Consider the following 21321-nt stretch of genomic DNA (forward strand, 5'->3'; position numbering starts at 1 on the left):
GAGAAAAATGAAGTTCAATAGCCAGTGTGGCTCTTCTGCTTGATTCCGAGCATGCGTCGAACTTTGTGCATCGGAATTGTGTACACACAATCAGAATTTTTACGACAACAGATTTTGTTGTCGGAAAATTTGAGATTCAGATCTCAAATTTTGTTTGTCGGAAATTCTGACCGAAAATGTCCGATGGAGCCTACACACGGTTGGAATTTCCGACAAAAAGCTCACATCGAACATTTGTTGTCGGAAAATCTGACCGCGTGTACGCGGCATATTGAATTGAACTACCAAAGTCTGCAGAGAGCCAGTGACTGAAAATCACCGGCTCTCTGCTCTGCTCTGCTCCTCCGGTGCTTACTGGAGCACTGGGCTGTGGAGGGGCAGGAGGGGCTCTTCTCAGGCTCTTAGCTGCCGGTCCAGGCATCTGGGTGGATCCCAACATTAAAATCAGGACCTCTCCAGAGCTTGGACCAGCTGAGTAACGTCAGCCGTCAGTGAATACAGATCACAACAGGCTTTAGCCCTTTGAATACAGATCACAGGAGTGCAGAACAAAGTGCACTCCTGTGATCCCAGGCGAAGTATAGCCAAAAGAGCTTTGGCCCTACTCCTCCTTTAAGCTGATAACACACAAACAACTCTAATTTCTCGTGTCTTTATTGAACACACCTACTAACGCTCAACACACCATCAACTACTCTTGATTGCATGTCTTTAGAGAGCTCCTTGGTTCACATCAGCTGATGCATCTTATGAACAGAAATCACTAAAATGTTTAAATGTCTTTTATTAATCAAAGTAGCTCCAAACCACACTTCCAACTCATTTTAATAATTAGACTTTAGGTGTGAAAACTACTCACTCCAATTAGCTCTCTTTGAAGTAGTCTATGGCAGTGGTCCCCACCTGCGACCTGGGGGCCATTTGCTTGCAAATATGTGGATCTTGGGGCACTATTCTTCCCACTGACATTAACAACAGGGCATCATTCCTCCCACTGACACCAATAATGGGGCACTATTCCTCCCACCGACACCAATAATGGGGCACTATTCCTCCCACTGACACCAATAATGGGGCACTATTCCTCCCACTGACACCAATAATGGGGCACTATTCCTCCCACCGACACCAATAATGGGGCGCTTTTCCTTCCATCAACACCTATAATGGGGCATTAATCCTCCCGCTGACACCAACAATGGGGCACTAATCCTCCCACTGACACCATTGATGGGGCACTATTCCTTCCTCTGACACCAAAGATGGGGCACTATTCCTTTCCACTAACACCAATGATGGGGCATTGTTACTGATGCTGGGACATTTTCTACTCCCATTAGCCACAGTCCGGCCCCTCTAAAGTCTCAAGGATAGCAAACTGGCCCTTTGTTTAGAAAGTTTGGAGACCCCTGGTCTATGGGTTCCCTTACTTTTTCCTCCAGCACTGTGAATGTTTAATGGATGTATTCAGTAAAGACTTAAGAAATTTGAATAGTTTTTTTGTTATCTGCTTAAACACAGTGTGTTTGTCCATTATTGTGACTTAGATGAGGATCATATCACATTTAATGGCAAATTGCTGCAGAAAGCCAGTTAAAGCATTTGTTACCCCCAGCATTTCACATTCCTGATTTTTGCCTGCTATTCCATGTACTTTATGAGAAAGTATCCTGTTCTCTTTATATTATATTTATATTGTTGTGATCTCCTGGGTGTTGCTGCTGGTCCCCTTGCTTTCCTATTAAAAACTGGACCACATTAAGCAGGAGAGCACATTGTGATCATTTCACTAGCTGTGCTGGGAACTCGGCCTGCTCTTCTCCAATGATCAGACTTGTCCTGACACCCCCAACCTGCACAGCCTGCCACTGGGAGGCTCAGTGTGCTGCTGCATCTCCTCCCCCAACTCATATGAAGCTGAGAACAGAGGGAATGTGATCACTTATAAAAAAGTGAATAAGGGTATTTGGAATGTTTTTTTTTTTCTACCTATACACAAATGATTTGCCCTTCATATCTATTGTAAAACTGAATGATTTGTTTTACAAGTTGATCATTTACAATCACTTTAATTCCAAGGAATTCACAAAAAATATTTGCGTAAACTATATGTAAAATAGATTGGCAAGATTAATTCCGTAACACTGATTTATTTCCCTTAAATAAATTAAAACTAATTGAAGAGGCTATACAGCCCCTTTCAAGTGAACCATATTATCTGCATTAGTAAGTATACATATCTTTATCAAGCAGTGAATAAGCTTTAAAACAAACCCTTACTGACCTCTGTAGCTGCAGACAACATGGAGCAATTTATCTTCAAACTTTACCGCAGCAACACTGAAGTCACTCAAGTCATCTCTCCCGCCCCCCTCTCAGATTTCCTGCTCTTTGTCATCGTTAAAGCAGATCTTCACCCAAAAGGGGAGGTTCCGCTCTTTCTCCCTCCTCCCTGGTTTTGACAGGTTATAAACTCGGTACCCGTTATATAGGCGCATAAACTCGCCTAAGTTCTAGACACATTTAGCACGTCAGCATTTAGTATTTATTTCAATGGCCAGAATAAATTAAAACTCTGGCCAATTAAATAAACGTCCAAACTCTGCTACTCTGCTAAACTGCTTTGAAAAAAATGCAGCTTATGTGAGTTTATAACACTGATGTATATAGGCTGTTTTATCTCACTCCTGTAAAGGTAAACAGCGTTTACAAGAAACCAGTGTGCATAAGGCCTTTTTGTAGCTGCTGACTTTTAATTTTTGAACTTTAGACTGGGCAACCGCTTTAAGGATTAGTGGGCTCCAAAGCTGCTGGAAGGGGGAGAGCAGAGTTAGGTGAACTGAGCTGCTAAGAGATGACATTTTAAAATGAATTGTTCCACAGTACCTGGAGCTACAGAGGCCAGTGAGGGCTTGTTTCATTGCTTGGTAGGAATATATTAATAACTGCATGGCAAAAACCTCACCACTGATTCCTGGGGGGGGGGGGGCCCTTATAATATGAGAGCTTTCATGAACAACGAAGCTTGGTGTCCTGGATACCCACAGTGCAAAGCAGCTGAAGGCCACATGTCCTAACACCCTGGCTTCTTCTTGTGTCACTGGGACAGGAAGTAAGGGGAAATCTCCCCAGCGTGTGCACAGACAGCAAGGAAAACCTGACAGAAAGCTTAACCTTTCCCTGCTTTTGTCCAAAATGTAAGAAAAAGTTCAGGATGGAAATCTACAGTCAGGTCCATAAATATTGGGACATCGACACACTTCTAATCTTTTTGGCTCTATACACCGCCACAATGGATTTGAAATTAAACAAACACGATGTTGTTTAACTGCAGACTTTCAGCTTAAATTTGAGGGTGTTTACATCCAAATCAGGTGAACGGTGTAGGAATTACAACAGTTTATATATGTGCCTCCCACTTTTTAAGGGACCAAAAGTAATGGGACAGATTAACAATCATCCATCAAACTTTCACTTTTTAATACTTGGTTGCAAATCCTTTGCAGTCAATTACAGCCTGAAGTCTGGAACGCATTGACATCACCAGACGCTGGGTTTCATCCCTGTTGATGCTCTGCCAGGCCTCTACTGCAACTGTCTTCAGTTCCTGCTTGTTCTTGGGGCATTTTCCCTTCAGTTTTGTCTTCAGCAAGTGAAATGCATGCTCAATCGGATTCAGGTAAGGTGATCGACTTGGCGATTGCATAACATTCCACTTCTTTCCCTTAAAAAAAAACTCTTTGGTTGCTTTCGCAGTATGCTTCGGGTCATTGTCCATCTGCACTGTGAAGCGCCGTCCAATGAGTTCTGGAGCATTTTGCTGAATATGAGCAGATAATATTACCTGAAACACTTCAGAATTCATCCTGCTGCTTTTGTCAGCAGTCACATCATCAATAAATACAAGAGAACCAGTTCCATTGGCAGCCATACATGCCCACGCCATGACACTACCACCACCATGCTACACTGATGAGGTGATATGCTTTGGATCATGAGCAGTTCCTTTCCTTCTCCATACTCTTCTCTTCCCATCACTCTGGTGCAAGTTGATCTTGGTCTCATCTGTCCATAGGATGTTGTTCCAGAACTGTGAAGGCTTTTTTAGATGTTGTTTGGCAAACTCTAATCTGGCCTTCCTGTTTTTGAGGCTCACCAGTGGTTTACATCTTTTGGTGAACCCTCTGTATTCATTCTGGTGAAGTCTTCTCTTGATTGTTGAGAATGTTGACTTTGATACACATACACCTACCTCCTGGAGAGTGTTCTTGATCTGGCCAACTGTTGTGAAGGGTGTTTTCTTCACCAGGGAAATAATTCTTCGGTCATCCACCACAGATGTTTTCCATGTTCTTCCGGGTCTTTTGGTATTGCTGAGCTCACCGGTGCGTTCTTTCTTTTTTTTTTTTATAACTGACATTTTTATTATTTTTCCACAGAAAAACAAATACAGCATTTCAGCATTGGGTACATAAAGAGAAAGAGATCATAATATCACAGTTCAATTTGGCACGTTATCACTCACATGTTGGACGACAAATCTTTACTGTATTAACAGTTAGTGATAGAGAGAAGTGGGTTCACTGGATAATGATACATCTCAAACAGTGTATATACTAGTACCATGCTTAAACATCTACATTTTCAGATATAGAGAAGAAGGAAGAAAGAAGAGAGAGACAAAGAAAAAAAAAAAAAAAAAAAAAAGGAAGGGGGGGGGGGAGAGGGGGGGGGGGGGGGCACTCGCCTCCAGGGTCCAGCCCAGGCCGGCGGAGAGCAGTTCATTAATACATCAACAGCATATACCTTCAGGTCACAGGGGTCTCCAACAAAACCCAGGGTTCCCAGATGCGATTATGCTTGTCAAGTGTGTCATTTAATGAGGCCGTGAGATATTCCATTCTCTTGACATCTCTGATCCTGGAATGCAGCTCAGTTAGCGAGGGGGGCTCTCTTTGTTTCCACTTTAGGGCCACCAGGCAGCGTGCTGCGGTAAGCACATGGGCTAAAAGTTTTTTGGACACTTTAGAGAAGGTGGCAGGTGGAAGGCCCAAAAGAAAGGTCCTCGGGTCTAGAAGCATTTCAACATCAAAGATGGAGTGGAGCAGGGAATGAACCATATTCCAGTAGGGTATGATTCGAGGGCAGGTCCAATAGACATGAAATAGTGTTCCCCTATCTTTATAACATCGCCAGCAACGGGAGTCGGCCGTAGGGTATATGGAGTGGAGCAGGTCAGGGGTCTGATACCAGTGATATAGAATCTTAAATTGATTCTCTTTATAAAGCGTGCATATGGAGCTTTTGGTGGCCTGGGACCATATGGATTGCCAGGTCTTTAAGGTTATCTCTGTGCCCAGCGCCTGCTCCCACTTAACCATATATGAATGTCGCGGCCCGTCTGGTGAGAAATCTGTAATCAGTATCTGATAGGTGCGGGAGATCATGCCTTTAGGGGACGAACCCTCCAAGCAAAGCTTTTCAAAGTCTGTGAGAGGGGAGAATCTCAAATTCGAGCCCAATGATTGTGCATAATGGCGTAGTTGTAGGTAACCGAAAAAGGCTTGCTTGGGGATATCAAAAGACTTTTGCAGGTCTGAGAAGGATCGTAACATTCTGGTTTTAGGATCCAGTAGTTGTCCATAACGGAATATGGCCTTATCCATCCAAAAGTGGGACATCTGTGAAGTTAAGCTGTCAGGAATATTGGGCGTGAAAAGGAATGAAGTGACTGGGGAGGATGTGGTAGTGAGCGGATATTTCAATTTAGCCCGTCGCCATAAGGTACGTAGTAGAGCCATCGGTCCTAACAATTGAATACTGCTGGGGGGTATATCGGAGCTCCATAGCATGGAATTTGGGTGTATGGGGGCTAGCCACAACTTTTCTATCTGTGTCCACCTATTGTAGGCATGTAGGGAGCACCAGGAAGCTATAGGTCTTAGTTGAGCTGCCAGATAGTACTTGGCTATGTTGGGAAACGCCAATCCACCCTGGTTACGTGGGGCATATAAAACAGATCTAGCAACTCTGTGTCTTTTATAGTTCCAGAAAAAGTTTATCAGGTCGGCTTGAAGTTTTTTTAGGTGGGAACACGGAATGGGGATGGGGAGTGTCTCAAAAAGATATAGAAGTCTGGGTAGTATCGTCATCTTCAAGGTTGCAAGTCTACCAAAAAGGGACAGTTTCAGAGATTTCCATTTGGTTAGGGAAGCTCTGATAGAGGTGAACGTTTGGGGGAAATTGGCTTTATATAGTGTATCGTATGTGGATGTTATATGTATCCCCAGGTATTTTAGGGAGGAGGACCGCCAAGAGTATGGAAACGCTTGCGAGAGTGTGGATAATGTTTGGGGGGATAAATTAAGAGGGAGAGCCTCCGTCTTGGAGCCATTAATTTTATAGCCCGAAAGGACACTATACCTTTCTAGCTCTACTTGTAAATTTGGGAGGGATATGCGAGGTTGGGCAAGAGTGAGAAGAACATCGTCCGCAAATAAGGAGATCTTGAATTCTCTAGTACGGACTGGAATGCCATGAATACTTGGGTTATTTCTGATACGGGCTGCTAACGGTTCAATGCATAGGGCATACAACAGAGGGGAGAGTGGGCAGCCTTGTCGGGTCCCATTAGAGATCAAAAAGGTAGGGGAGGTGGCAAAGTTAGTGCGAACCTGGGCTGTTGGGGTTGAGTATAGGTGGGTAATAGCTCGGAGAAATGGGCCCTCAATACCGGCCCGATTGAGAGTCGCGAACAGAAAAGGCCAGCCCAGCCTGTCAAAGGCTTTTTCGGCATCCAGGCTGAGCAGTGTTGCCTCTATTGAGTTTCTGTTCGCAACCTCCACTAGGTCAATAACCCTCCGGGTGTTATCCCCCGCCTGTCGGCAAGGGATAAAACCCACCTGGTCCCTATGGACCAGGGATGGCATGAAATTGTTCAGTCTGTTTGCTAGCAATTTCGTAAAGATTTTTAAGTCTGTGTTGAGGAGTGCTATTGGTCTGTAATTGGCCGGAAGAGTATGATCTTTCCCTGGTTTTGGGATTAATGTCAGGTAGGAGTTTTGCATATCTCTGGGAATGGGTGTGTCAGAAAGAAAAGAGTTAAAAAGGTTTGTCATATGGGGGAGTAAATGTGGTAGGAACGTCTTGTAATAAAGGTATGGTAGTCCATCAGGCCCGGGGGCTTTATTGTTAGGTAGCAGTTTGATTGTTTCTGTCACCTCCTCCTCCGTCACGGAGGCGTTAAGAGTCTCCAAAGCAGAGGAGGTAAGCCTAGGAGTATCCGTTTCCGCTAGATAAGTATGGATGGCATGGGATAGGTCAGGAGGGGGTGGGTTGTGCGGAACACTCGGGTCGTTATACAGTGCAGAATAAAAGTCATGAAAAAGTTGTGCTATTTTATTAGGGTGGGACTGAAGGACCCCATTTGCCTCTCTAAGTTGTGTAGTTGTAGTAGTTGCTGCTTTGTCGCGAAGCTGTTTCGCCAGAAGTGTATGTGATTTGTTGGCTTTGTCGTAATACGTCTGTCTAAGCCTAATTAACGCTTTTTCTATTTTACCCATCTCGATATCTTTCAGTCCAGCCCTAACACTAGTGAGTTCTCTGAGGGTTGCTAAGGATGGAGATGCGAGCAATCGTGCTTCCAGATGTTTAAGTCTGTCTAAAAGGGCGCTGCGTGTTGTGTTAGCGTTTCTTTTTAGGGAAGTGGAGAGTGAAATACATTGGCCTCGAAAGACCGCCTTATGGGCCTCCCACAGAGTTGAGGTGGAGACCTCAGAGGTGGCATTTTCCGCAAAGTAGAGTTTCAAAGTTTGCTCTAGTTCCATTCTAGATGGGTCATGCTTAAGTAGAAAATCGTTTAGACGCCAATGGCATGTACGAAAGGAGCTTGGGAAAAGTGTCAGGGATAGTGTAATCGGGGCATGGTCCGACCAAGAAATGGCCTGAATGTCTGGGTTCATGCATGTGCGCAGAGTCGGGGCGTTGACAAAAAAATAGTCCAATCGTGAGTGGGACATATGGGGATGGGAATAGAAAGTAAATTGTTTAGCAGATGGATAGGTAGTGCGCCATGTATCAAACAGGGCATATTTCCTAGTTAGTTGGCGAAACTGGGCGGCCATTTTATTGGTTGTTACTTGGGTTTTCCTCTGACCTACTGAGTGTTTATCAAGACCCGGAGAATGAACAAGGTTAAAATCTCCTCCAATCACCAGGTATTGATGGGCGGCCTCAAACAGACGATCGAAGACCTTAGACAGAAAGGGGATTTGATTTGTGTTTGGAGCATAAATGTTGCAAAGAGTGATATTCGCTCCTCCCCAAAGGCCTCGGAGGATGAGGTAGTGTCCCAGTGGGTCAGAGTATAGGGATTGCAACTGGAAGGGGGAGCCTTGTCTAAAAAGGATTGCCACCCCTGCCCGTTTATGTGGGCCAGAGGCCTGGTATGTATGAGGGTATTGTCGCCGTGCAAATGTCATAGTGCCCGTTTTATCAAGGTGGGTCTCCTGGATAAAAATAATGTCAGCTTTGGACCGTTTGAACTCTCGTAGCGCTAGGCTTCTCTTAGCATTTGAGTTAAGGCCCTTTACGTTCAGTGAAAATATGTCAATCATGGTGGGTGTGTTGTGGGAGGAGACGGTCGCTTACCTAGTGGGCGTAGTAGAGTCTTGGAGTATAGGATGTCCCTACGCGGGGTTTCCTTGTTGATTACGGTTTGGGGGTCTGGGACCCCCCGTACCTGAACCAGATCCCGGAGGCGAGCGGCACCCAGGAAATTGAGAAGGAGGAGAGGAACGGGAATAGCAGTAGGGGGAGAGTAGAAAAAGAAGAGTGAAAAACAGAGAAAAAACACAAAAATTAATACAAAATCAAGTTTAGTTAACCATTCACAATATAATCCACCTACATAGAGTGGTGGGGTGGGAGTCTCCGAAGGGCCCCCTCTGACATCGGAGGCGGAGGCGCCACTGTCAGAAAAAACAGAGGATGGAGCCATTCGGAGAGCCCCGGGGGGAGGAGAGGACGGACCCAACGAGGGGACGACCCCTCTCCGAACCTGCCTGCATCTAAATTCGCAATAGAGGAACTGAATAACAGACAAAACATGGAACCTGCATGCATCAACTGGCAACCGACATATCTATATTCTTAGTTATGACCCGAATAAAAGTATAAACCACTGTGGCTATTGGTTCGTAAAGTTTGGAGCAATAGAAAGATGTATCCTGCAAATTCAAAAATTGTAATATAAAAAATGTAAGTGCAAAGGATACCTCTCTTCGCGGTAGTATTCTCCTATAGTTTAATCCCCAACATGGGGGCAGCGAAGAAAAAGGGTTAAGGGAAGGAGGGGATATCCCTCTCAACCGGCCCCGCCCCTCCCCTAACCCACAAAGTGAGGGGGAGGGGGAAAGAAAAAGAGTGGGTAAGTGGGGATAGGTAAGTGGATAAGAGGGGGGGGGATGGGGGGGGTAGAAAGGGGGGAAGGAAGGGGGGGGGAGGAAGAGGGCGGGAGAGGGGAGGTGGGGGAAGGGGAAAGGGAGAGAGGGTTTGTGTGAGAGAGGAGGGGGCGTGGGAAGGGGAGGAGGGGAGGTGGTCTAGCTCGGTTCATTAAGTACATCCTATCAAAACTTTACAGTCATAATCAAACATATGTTGCTAACTTAATAAAGGGTTTGTTTGCTGAATATGTCCACCCTACAAATGGGTAGGATGAGCAGAGTAGGGTTTCGGGCTTCTAAGTATAAAAGTAGAAAAAAATTAACCAAGTAAACCTGGAGACAATCTGGAGTAAGGACTTTGAATGAGCAGCAGTTCATCTCTGATGGGATGGTGGGGAAGGGCCCGCGGATCGCGGTCTTGTGCGTTTCCGGCCTGTGACTTGGATCCAAGGGTCTGGGCGAGGTGGGGGTATTGGGAGCGGTTCCCATCCAGGGGTAGGTGGTACCGGAATATCCAGTTCTCTGCAAAAAAAATGGAGATCTTCCGGATAGCGGAGGGTTGTGGACCTTCCATCTTTTTTTGCCGTGAGGCTAAAGGGAAAACCCCAATGGTAGCGAAAGTCATGCTCTCTTAACAAGGTGAGGAGTGGTTGTAAAGATCTTCTTTGTTGGAGGGTGATCCATGAGAGGTCTGGAAAAAGTTGTAGGGAGGCTCCGTCAAAATCAATGGTATGCATGTTTCGCGCCTTTCTCATAATGTCCTCTTTGAGGGTGTAGTTATGTACCCTGCAGATCACGTCCCGTGGGCGAGATCCTGGTCCACGGGGGCGCAAAGCTCGATGCGCGCGGTCCAACTTAACTCGTTGGTGTTCCGGACGACCTAGAATGTTATTGAAAATGGCCTGCAGAGTCGCATTCAGGTCTTCTTCTTGTGTCGCCTCCGGTAGGCCTCTGACCCTAATATTATTACGCCTACCTCTATTGTCAAGGTCTTCGAGGTGACGTTGGAAATCTCTGAGGGTAGTGGCTTGTGAAGTTAAACGGTCATGTATTTGTGAGATTTCGAGCTTAGTGTCATTTGTTTCCTCCTCTAAGGATGCGACTTTTGTGGACAATTGGTGAAGGTCAGTGCGAAGCATATTAATCTCAGTCCTGCAAGTGTCCCGTACTTCTTGAATCAGCATGCGAAAGTCCTGTTTTGTGGGCATGCAACGGACGTAATCTCGCCAAGATGTGCATGCTTCAGGGTCAGGGTCAAGGTCAGAGTCTGATGGAATGTGGGCATGTGAGCCCTGCACTACAGCTGAGTAGGTAGCTGGTATGGAGGTTCCCCTCTGTAGTGGTAGTGAAGAGGGGGTAGTGCTGGCATGCTTAGTTGGCAACGGGCCGTGCGTGCTCCCGGGCTGTGAATAAGCCCCTTGGGATCCTGGTGGCCTTGAGGCCTGTGAAAGTGCTGGGGCCTGGACTGTATCTCTCTGAAGAGGGGAGAGAGAGGGGGCTCTATCCCTGTGTAGCTGAGAACGCTGCGGCATGGAGCGAGGGTCCCATTCTGGGGCATAGGAGTCCCATGAGGGGGATGGCTGGCCGGTGGATGCAGACGGTGCAGGCCCCACGAGGCATGGGGGAAAAGTTTGTGATAGGCTGCCCAGGACATGGCCTCCGGAGGGGGAGCCGATTGAGAGGTCAGCAGGGGGGATCGGAGAATGGGTGGTGGGCAGATCACCCTCGGATCCGTACCTGTTACTCCTACGGTCCGCGGAGGCTTGTGGAGGAGGAGAGGGTGAGATCGCTGTGTGTGGCGTCGGCGCCATCTTGGCCTCATGGTGTCCGGCCGTAGCTCCCTGCCCAAAATACTCGGTAATGAGTGGCGGGGGGACCGAGGAAGAACGGGTTGTGTGTCCTCTGGGGTCCGTTTCTTTGTTTTTGCGTGGTTTGCCCATGGTTTGCTGCGGAGAGGTGCAGGTTCCAGCTCTATGCAGGCAGGTCGGAGCGGGAGCCTCAGTGAAACACGTCCGCCCGGGAAGCCATCCAAGCCACGCCCTCCGCGTTCTTTCTTTTTAAGGATGTTCCAAACAGTTGATTTGGCCACACCTAATGTTTTTACTATCTCTCTGATGGGTTTGTTTTATTTTTTCAGCCTAATCATTGCTTGCTTCACTGATAGTGACAGCTCTTTGGATCTCATATTGAGAGTTGACAGCAACAGATCGAAGCACACTTGAAATGAACTCTGGACCTTTTATCTGCTCCTTGTAAATGGGATAATGAGGGAATGACACACACCTGGCCATGGAACAGCTGAGCAGCCAATTGTCCCATTACTTTTGGTCCCTTAAAAAGTGGGAGGCACATATACAAACTGTTGTAATTCCTACACCGTTCACCTGATTTGGATGTTAATACCCTCAAATTAAAGCTGAAAGTCTGCAGTTAAAGCACATCTTGTTTGTTTCATTTCAAATCCATTGTGGTGGTGTATAGAGCCAAAAAGATTAGAATTGTGTCGATGTCCCAATATTTGTGGACCTGACTGTACTTAAAGATCATTGAGGGATTGCTAGCTCTTCAAGGTAACAAACAACATGATTTACTCGACAAAATGAGAAAATAAGACATGTTCAGTGGTGTGATCTGATTTCTGTAGCTCTCTTTCATTTGCTTTCATTAGTGACAAAGCTCCTACTAGCTTCTGTTGGAGTTTTCCCCAGGATTCATGTAACTCATAACGCTGGCTTTATCAACTTTAACTTCTAATCAGATGAAGTCTCCGGCTGCTCGCGGGCCCAGCTCACTTCATCAGCTTTGATGTACCTGCTGCCTTACTTCTGAAGAAGACCGAGTGGTCGCTCTTTAAAGAAGCCTTACGAAATGAATCTGTTCATTAAAACGTTTCTCTGCCTGTACAAGTGTGCGGTCTTTGACTCCACACCATCCTCTTATTTTTTTTTTCCTCTTTAACCAGCAGTTTGAGTTGGGAAGATTTGATTTTACATAGCTTTTGAAGGAGAGCTCCCAAAGGACCCTAAAGGCAAGCACACCTTCTCTCTTTTTTTTTTTTTTTAATTTTTTTTCCTCTTTAAACTCCTTTGCATTGACTTAAACTGGCCAGAGATTGTCAGTATTCTAACCAGTACAATGAAGATTGGAGTACATTACCATAATTTCCACTCAGTGGCTTCATGGGTAGAACATACGGAGACCCTACAGTCCTTTCTACATCAAGTTTGTATGTTCTGCCCTTACAATACCAAAATCTCCTGCACTACCTCAATAAAATGTGAAACAAGGCTAAGAAAAAAAAATATATATATGTATGTAAATGATTGCAACTGTTGTCACCATTTTTTTTTTTTTTAAATAAAATAAACTTTGCACAATCAAATATAACAATGTATCACCTAAACCATATACACATATAGCAATTTATATGACTAAAAAGCTAATATTAACCACTTGCTGACTGCAATACATATATATGTCGCGTTTTGCAAGTGGTTTACCGGGATTATGGCTGAAGATATCGGCCATAACCCTGGTATAGTTTTTTGCATGAAACCATTCTGAGCAGCTCATGAGCCGCTGGAATGGTTTCCAAAACAGCAGAAGGGAGCGTCCCCCCCCCCCATTTTTCCGCTCGCCGGTGTTTCTCTGGCTTTCCTTTTCTGCCGGTTCGCCCAAGAAACGTTCAGACAGTGCATAAGTTGGACGGGAGAGCCCGGAGGGGGGGGGGGGGGGCTTAGCCACATCAGTTGTTATCACAAGAAAGCTGACCATCGGCTGCAGGCATCACCTCGGTACAACCACTTGAAACAGAATGACGTACAAGTACGTGAGTTTGTGGCAAGTGGTTAAACGAGCATTTCCCCTTTTAGGTTAGACTTTGGCCTCAGATACTTATTGAAGATGGCCAACTTCTTGTACCAGCTAGCGTAATGACGTCATCCGGCCACGCCCTTGACGTGTTTCGTCATTCAGTCATGACTGCTTTGGAAGGCTCTGCCCTTGCTTATGCTAGTTTCCTGTGGATGCAACTGGTATACTGGTAGTTTAGCAAGTTTCCACACTTGCAGCCAAATTTGAGAACCCCAGCTAAAGCCCAGTTTTCATGCATGTTAATGCGCGTTTGCCATTAATGTATTCTGTTGGCCAGAATATTCATTTATTCTGGCCATTACAATACATTAACACTCAAAACGTGCCTAAACGTGCTAATGTTTTTTTTCACTCAAATGCTTTTCTCCTGAACACACTCATGGTGCATTTCTTTTTCTGCCACTTAGGCCTCATGCACATGGGACGTTTTGCAAACTCTCTTAGAAGCCTTTCCTTCTGGCAGCAGCGTTTGATGCTTGTAAAAGTGTGTAACATTTTTAGGTGCGTTTACAGGTGTCAAGCGTTTGGGTGGTACCGTATATACTGGAGTATAAGTCGTTCCGAGTATAAGTCGAGGCCCTAATTTACCACAAAAAAATGGGAAAAACTTATTGACCCGAGTATAAGACGGGGGTGAGAAATGCACAGCAGAAACTAGCATCATAAAATATCCAAAGCTGGGGTTTCTAGCACCAAGTGGCCCCGAGATACAGGGCCCCAAATATCGGTTCAGAAAATGTCAAGCACTCTTCTGTAGCAGAGAATGACATTTTCTGAACTGGCTTTGGGGCCCCATATCTCGGGGCCACTTGGTGCTAGGAACTCCATCTTTGGATATGTCATGGTACCAGTTCCACTGGGTTTGCACACCAAATTTGGGGTTCCTAGCACTAAGTGGCCCTGAGATACGGGGCCCCAAAGTTGGTTCAGAAAATGTCAAGCACTTTTCTGCAGCAGAGAATGACATTTTCCGAACTGATTTTGGGGCCCCATATCTCGGGGCCACTTAGTGCTATGAACTCCATCTGGATTTGCACACCAAATTTGGGGTTCCTAGCACCAAGTGGCCCTAAGATACGGGGCCCCAAAGTCGGTCCGGAAAATGACATTTTTTGCTGCAGACGTGCAGCAAGTCAAGTGCTTGACTCGAGTATAAGTCGAGGGGGGCACTTTCAGCACAAAAAAATGTGCTGAAAAACTCGACTCATACTCGAGTATATACGGTAATTCATTTAATTGGCCAGAATAATAATTTATTCTTGTCATTGAAATGAATTAATGCTCAAGCGCCTAGCATTAAAGTGATATTAAGGGCAATTTTATTTATTTTTTTAAATAACAAACATGGCATATTTTCCTGCTCTGTGTAGTGCTCTTTGCACAAAGCTGCCCTGATCCTCCTTTTCTTGGGTCTAGGGCCGAAACAACTAATCGATTAATCGACAACTAATCGATTATGAAATTAATCGATCACTATTTTCATAATCGATTAATCGGCCAGTAACATAATGGGGTTAAAAAAGCTAAAATTAGCCCTATATAGTACAAAATGAGCAAATAATCTCTACTGTAAATTAGGGCTGCAACTAACGATTATTTTCATAATCGATTAGTTGGCCGATTTATTGTTTCAATTAATCGGTTAATAATCTTAAAAAAAAAGTGTGGTGTATAATTTGGTTAATATGTAAAGTTTAAAAAAAAAGGCAATTTATTCTTGTATCTCTCTATGCAGTGGTAAATATAAATAATCAACTTTATGGTTAGGGAGCAAAATATCTAATCCACTCTGAGAATAACAGACAGAAGAGATATACTGTATATACTATTAGAGGAGATATATACTGTATATACTATTAGAGGAGATATATACTGTATATACTATTAAAATGTGAATCTGGTAAATATTAGACTCCGAGATCAAATTTTTTTTATTTAACAAACAATGTCTTCCTTCAAAAAAAAATGTTATTTTAAGAACGTTCGTTCAATTTTCTAATCGTTAGTGGGGTCAAATCGACGTTCATTTTCAACCACAGTGACGGGAAAATTTTGAAATAATAGCAAACTTCTTGGTCAAAGGAATTTTCAGTGTATGTGGTTTTCGTTCAGAAATTACATTCATTTTAAAAACAGAATGTTAAAAACCAAGTGAAAATTTCAAACAACATTCTTTCATTCAGCGAATGTACAAAGATTTTTCGGCTGAATATTCTTGTCTGAAAATTGATCCGTGTGGCCAGCATAAGGCTCGGTACACACCTATGCAGTTTGCTTTTGATCTGTTTCTGCAGTGCTTTTTGCTGTGCGTTTTGACTTTTGCGCACGTGATTGTGCTGCGATTTGTGTTTTTGCATTTATTTTTAGCCAATTTGTTGTTGGGAAGAATAAAAAAACAAAAACTGCTGCAATAATTACATGCTTTTTTGCAGCTTTTCCATTGAAGTATATTGAACCAAAAAAAGCATCGGTTTGCATTAAAAAAAAAAAGTCCCTGACCCTTTCCAAATAGGCAGCGGCTGAAAAAAGCACAGATGTGAACATGTCCCATAGGAAACCATGTAAATGGACTGTAGTGCTTTTCTGCAAAAAGCACTAAACACATAGATGTGAACCAGGTCTAAGACGTTTAGTAACTTAATGGGGGTAAAAAAACTAAAATTAGCCCTTTATAGTACAAAGAAAAACAGATAATCACTACTGTAAGGGGTTCATTTTTTTTTTTTTTATTGTAGAACTGTGAAAGTAACATCTACAGTAGCGATTATTTGCTACCGCTGAGCTCCCGTCATCCTTTCCAGCGACCCCCACCATGGCTGCACTGGGCCCGCAGGTGGGACAGCAGAGCCTGGTAAACATGGCGGGGGGGGGGGGCGGCGGCACATTGTAGCAATGGTGGAAGTGATAGGCGACTTCACATTTGCTTGTATCACTTCCACATGAAAGTCGGCTTTACTAAAGTACACACACTCCTGGTTGCTATAACGGATGGGAGTGTGTAATAAAACACGTGCAGCACTGTATAAATCTGAATCCCTAGCAATAGCTGGGGATTTGGATTTTACAGCCCCCCCTATCCTGGCACCCTAAGGCGGCTGCTTAAGCCGCCTTATGGAAGCGCCAGCCCTGAGTACAGTGAGTGAGCTTGTGGTGCTAGGAAAGGAAATATGTCACAGTCATGGTCACCAGGTTAAAAAAAAATAATTTTTATTAGTATAGAAATGGGCATAAAGTAGCATCATTGCTGACAAAGACATGCACCATAGACAAAGACAGTCAAAAGAACAGATAAGACCAGGTCCCTGCAATATAGCATATGCATTACATAGCATATTGCCAAGTTACCAAAAGATTCACTTTTAATCACCAGGTGCAATCACTCTCTAAACAGTTTGTTCCGCCTCAAATGTGTTATCTTTCTTTATTGCCTAACTAGTACATATTATGTTCTTATAATGTATATTTGTTTTGTTTAGTGTCTTCATGGAATTATCGAACGAATGGAATCCATGGCTCCCCTCCAGTGGCAGTAGGAGCAGAAAATTCCGAAATGGCTGGAACAAATGAAGGTCAGATCCCCCTCCATATGATTAAATATTAAAAGACTGTAGTTTATGGAGATGATTACTAAAAGAAGATATTCCTTTCACATGGAGGACACGGTTACTTTTTCAGTTTTTACCCCAGGAACAATTTCAGCTTTATCTGAGCCTATCAGGCCCTAATAGGTATAAATACCGTATTTATCGGCGTATAACACATGTCAGCGTATAACACACACCCCAATTTAAGAGGGAAGTTTCAGGAAAAAAAACTTTTTTTTTAAATAAACCACTTTGAAGCTGCAGCCTGTTCTGTCTCCGTCTGCAGTCTGATCTGTGCCCATCTGCAGCCTTTTCTGTGCCCATCTGCAGCCTTTTCTGTGCCCATCTGCAGCCTTTTCTGTGCCCATCTGCAGCCTTTTCTGTGCCCATCTGCAGCCTGTTCTGTGCCCATCTGCAGCATGTTCTGTGCCCATCTGCAGCATGTTCTGTGCCCTTCTGCAGCCTGTTCTGTGCCCATCTGCAGCCTGTTCTGTGCCCATCTGCAGTCGGTTCTGTGTCCATCTGCAGCCTGTTCTGTGCCCATCTGCAGCCTGTTCTGTCCCCATCTGCAGCCTGTTCTGTCCCCATCTGCAGCCTGTTCTGTGCCCATCTGCAGCCTGTTCTGTGCCCATCTGCAGCCTGTTTTGTGCCCATCTGCAGCCTGTTCTGTCCCCATCTGCACCCTGTTCTGTCCCCATCTGCACCCTGTTCTGTCCCCATCTGCACCCTGTTCTGTCCCCATCTGCACCCTGTTCTGTCCCCATCTGCACCCTGTTCTGTCCCCATCTGCACCCTGTTCTGTCCCCATCTGCACCCTGTTCTGTCCCCATCTGCACCCTGTTCTGTCCCCATCTGCAGCCTGTTCTGTCCCCATCTGCAGCCTGTTCTGTCCCCATCTGCAGCCTGTTCTGTCCCCATCTGCAGCCTGTTCTGTGCCCATCTGCAGCCTGTTCTGTGCCCATCTGCAGCCTGTTCTGTGCCCATCTGCAGCCTGTTTTGTCCCCATCTGCGGCCTGTTCTGTGCCCATCTGCGGCCTGTTTTGTGCCCATCTGCGGCCTGTTTTGTGCCCATCTGCGGCCTGTTTTGTCCCCATCTGCGGCCTGTTTTGTGCCCATCTGCGGACTGTTTTGTCCCCATCTGCGAGCCGAGCCATCATCTGTTTCCTCGGCTCTCAGTTGGCAGTGACACACACAGTCCCACCTCCGCCATCGGCATTGGACCAGCTCCTGTGATGGACAGAACACTGGTCCAATACCGATGGCGGAGGCAGGACTTTGTGTGTGATGTGAGAGCCGAGTGGAGAGGAGATGACGGCTCAGTGATTTCCGGTGGCACTCGTTCCCCTCCGAAGTACGCTCCTGGCGTATAACACGCACCCGCGATTTTCCCCCTATTTTCAGGGGGAAAAAGTGCGCGTTATACGCCAATAAATACGGTAACTATGCTATCAATTCTGAAAGCACCTCGTGATGCCTTCAAGTACCTTTTTTTTGTCTTTATTTCAGTTTTTGTGGAGCATGTGGATCCTTTGACTAGCCTGTATATGAGGCATGAACTTTTGCTCATGTCTACTTTAAAGCAGACCTTCAGTCATTTTTTCAACTTTCCATCTATTAAATCTTCTTGTTGTTTTAACTTTGGATAGTAAAACATTTTTTTTTCTGCCAGTAAATGCCTTTTACAGCCCACTTCCTGTTTCTTGTCTGGTAAAAAGCCTAGGCTTATGACATCATGCACAGCTCTCTAACTCTTGTGTGAGTTTGCCAGGAAGGGAGGGGGGTGAGTCATAAGAGGGACAAAAGGAGCTCCAGAGCTGGAGGTGTGTGTCTGTGTAAATCCAGGAAGTGAACAGTCAGCAGCTTCAGCTGCCCACAGTTAAAATGGATGCAGTCAGACTCAGTGGAGGGAGATTTTTGCTGCATATTTGGCAAGTACAGAATCACAGTATATATAGAATAATATGCAAAGTGGTTGGGGGGAAGCTTCAGAATGGCAAATATGTTTTTATTACAAATTATGTGAGCAGACTGCAGTACCTCTTTAATATCTGCCCCCTTCTGGTGCAAAAGTCTCACCAGCTTCATTCAACAATCAAATGCTACAGCCTATACTGGCCCCTGAAATTGGACTGTTTGTTGAATAATGAGCATTTAAGGGGACAGGCTTTGCATAGGCCTAGGCAAAACTTGATAGAGTGTGCAGCCAGTTCTTAGGATTTAAGGGATCCACAAGCACACAGAAACTGAGGTACTTTAAAACACCAAGGTGCTTACACCTTAGCAGTATTGTTGGCTCTAGTGTTATATCGGTATTGGTGCCGATACTAAGCATTTGAATGAGTACTTCAGATACCTAAAACCTTTTTGTGTGGTGCAGTGTGATTTGAGCTCATGCAAAATTAATGGGCTAAAATCGCACTACAAAGAATCGCATGTGATTTGAACAGGAATGAGATTTCCTATTCCAATCACATGCGTTTTCTTCTTCACTCCTGTGTGAACCCAGACTTGTTATGGTGACTTCAATGTTGCATTACAGCTGTGCTGCATTGATGTGAACGGGCACCTTTGAAACCACTGTTATTTCATGCAATTCAATGCAGCCGAAGTCGCATCTGAAATCGTATCAGTGTGAACGAGGCCTTGCAAATATGGGACAAAGCACTACATGTACTTTGTACCATAGGGGACAGAAATGAATAAAAAAAATGATGATGGCTCTAACCCTAGTTATAGGTCCTGCCTACCCACTCCCCTCCTACTACAGTTGATCCGATAACCGCTATTAAATTGTTACTAAACCCACAACAGTAAAATCAGTCTTTATATGCAGTAAAGCATGCTTGTTATACTCACTGTGGAACCTAAGGGGTTAATCCTCTGCATTGTGCAAAAATGTTATTTGATCTTGTCTTCTCTGATCTTCTCCTCCTTTCACTATCCCCAATATATTTCCTGATAACACAGAGTCAGGGGACAAGCTGCACATGCTCAGTTTGGTGTGTAGTGCTAGAGTGTTTTTTTTTTTTCTTGGGAGGGTGCATGTGATCAGCACAGGGCCAATCAGCACTGTCCAGACAGAGGGTCAGGGGTCCTGCATCCTGATAGAACAATCAGTGCAGAATGAAAACTCCTCCTACAAGCTGTAACCAGACACTGACAGAAGTCACAAGATTGCTATATACTGCTGATCAGAAAAGGTATTTAGCAGTTTATATTTACTAAAATAATTGCAATTCTTGTACTGTGGGAGGGTAAAAAACAGGGTGAACGAGTATCTGCGCTAACTAAAATAAAACAAAAAATAAAGCAGCCAGCACAGTTTGTTGATTCGTCAAACAAATAAAATAAAAGTCCAGAGTGCAGCGCTTAAATATAATAATAATGATCAAATAACAGTTCAGTTAAAGAGGAGATAAAGATGTTGAGGAACCTCCACGACTTCAATGTTCATGGAAAAAAGCACACCACACCCAAGTCATTTCAATCTGCTTACCAGAAAGACATAAAGAATATGCAATATAATTATAAATCAGAGGGGGTCAAACACAGGTGTCACATTCCAAACTCTGAAGACCGACCAAAAGGGTTCCAAATTCACCAATCTCAAATAATCTTCAAAACTTCCAGGGAGAACTTGGCAGGATATACACTCACCAACAAAGATGTTACCCGATAGGAGGAAAAAGCAATAATAGTGAAGCCCGTAAGGTAAAGAAAAAACAGTCTTGGACCTTCAGGAGGAACGAGATGTAGAGGATTGGCATGAGTCGTTTTCTAGATCTCTTAAAGGTATGTACAACACCTCACTCTTAGAAGGTAACATAAAACTTTTCACGAGATATCCTAGAGGGTACCTAGTGCCCTCCAGACTAGCTTCCATATTTCCAGCCACCTCACCGCTATGCTTCAGAGGATGCCACAGCTTGGGGACTATGATACATACATGGTGGGAATGCCCAAAAATCAGAGGATATTGGAATAATATCTTCCACATCATACGTAAAGTCACAAAATGTCCGGTGACTCAAAACCCATCCATAGCCCTTCTGAACGGCTACGTACCAAACATCCCCAAACTGTCACGCACATTGATCCGCTTTATCCTGACAGGGGAGAAAATTTCAATAGCCAAAGCGTGGAAACAACCAAAAGTATCTATTAACGCCACAAAAAAGAAAATTTCTTGGATAATGGCCCAAGAAAGGCTAATCAGTGTACTTCTAGATACGTCCAAACAGTTTGAATCAATCTGGGAACCCTAGGCTCAATATGTGGGAATTTCCATGATACCCGGCACCAACAATCACTTATAGAGAAAATTTAACTTCTCTATGGTTGGCAACGCTTTACTTTCTTCTTCTTCTTCCCCTCTATTCTTCTAACTACTCCTATAGTGTACTATACACTATAATCTTCCT

General features: G+C 44.5%; 2 protein-coding genes across 4 annotated transcripts in view; both read left to right on the top strand.

Moving 5' to 3' along the window:
* Nucleotides 1–21321, top strand: part of AGBL4 (AGBL carboxypeptidase 4) — a 3151866-nt gene that overhangs the window by 2128351 nt on the left and 1002194 nt on the right. The gene's annotated exons all lie outside the window — the stretch shown is intronic.
* Nucleotides 1–21321, top strand: part of BEND5 (BEN domain containing 5) — a 107413-nt gene that overhangs the window by 66537 nt on the left and 19555 nt on the right. The window contains exon 4 of the mRNA XM_073593578.1: nt 16793–16885. Within this exon, the coding sequence (XP_073449679.1) occupies nt 16793–16885 (93 nt within the window). The remainder of the gene's footprint in view (nt 1–16792; nt 16886–21321) is intronic.

This window comes from Aquarana catesbeiana, linkage group LG07, assembly GCF_042186555.1.
Source record: "Aquarana catesbeiana isolate 2022-GZ linkage group LG07, ASM4218655v1, whole genome shotgun sequence".
NCBI lineage: Eukaryota > Metazoa > Chordata > Amphibia > Anura > Ranidae > Aquarana > Aquarana catesbeiana.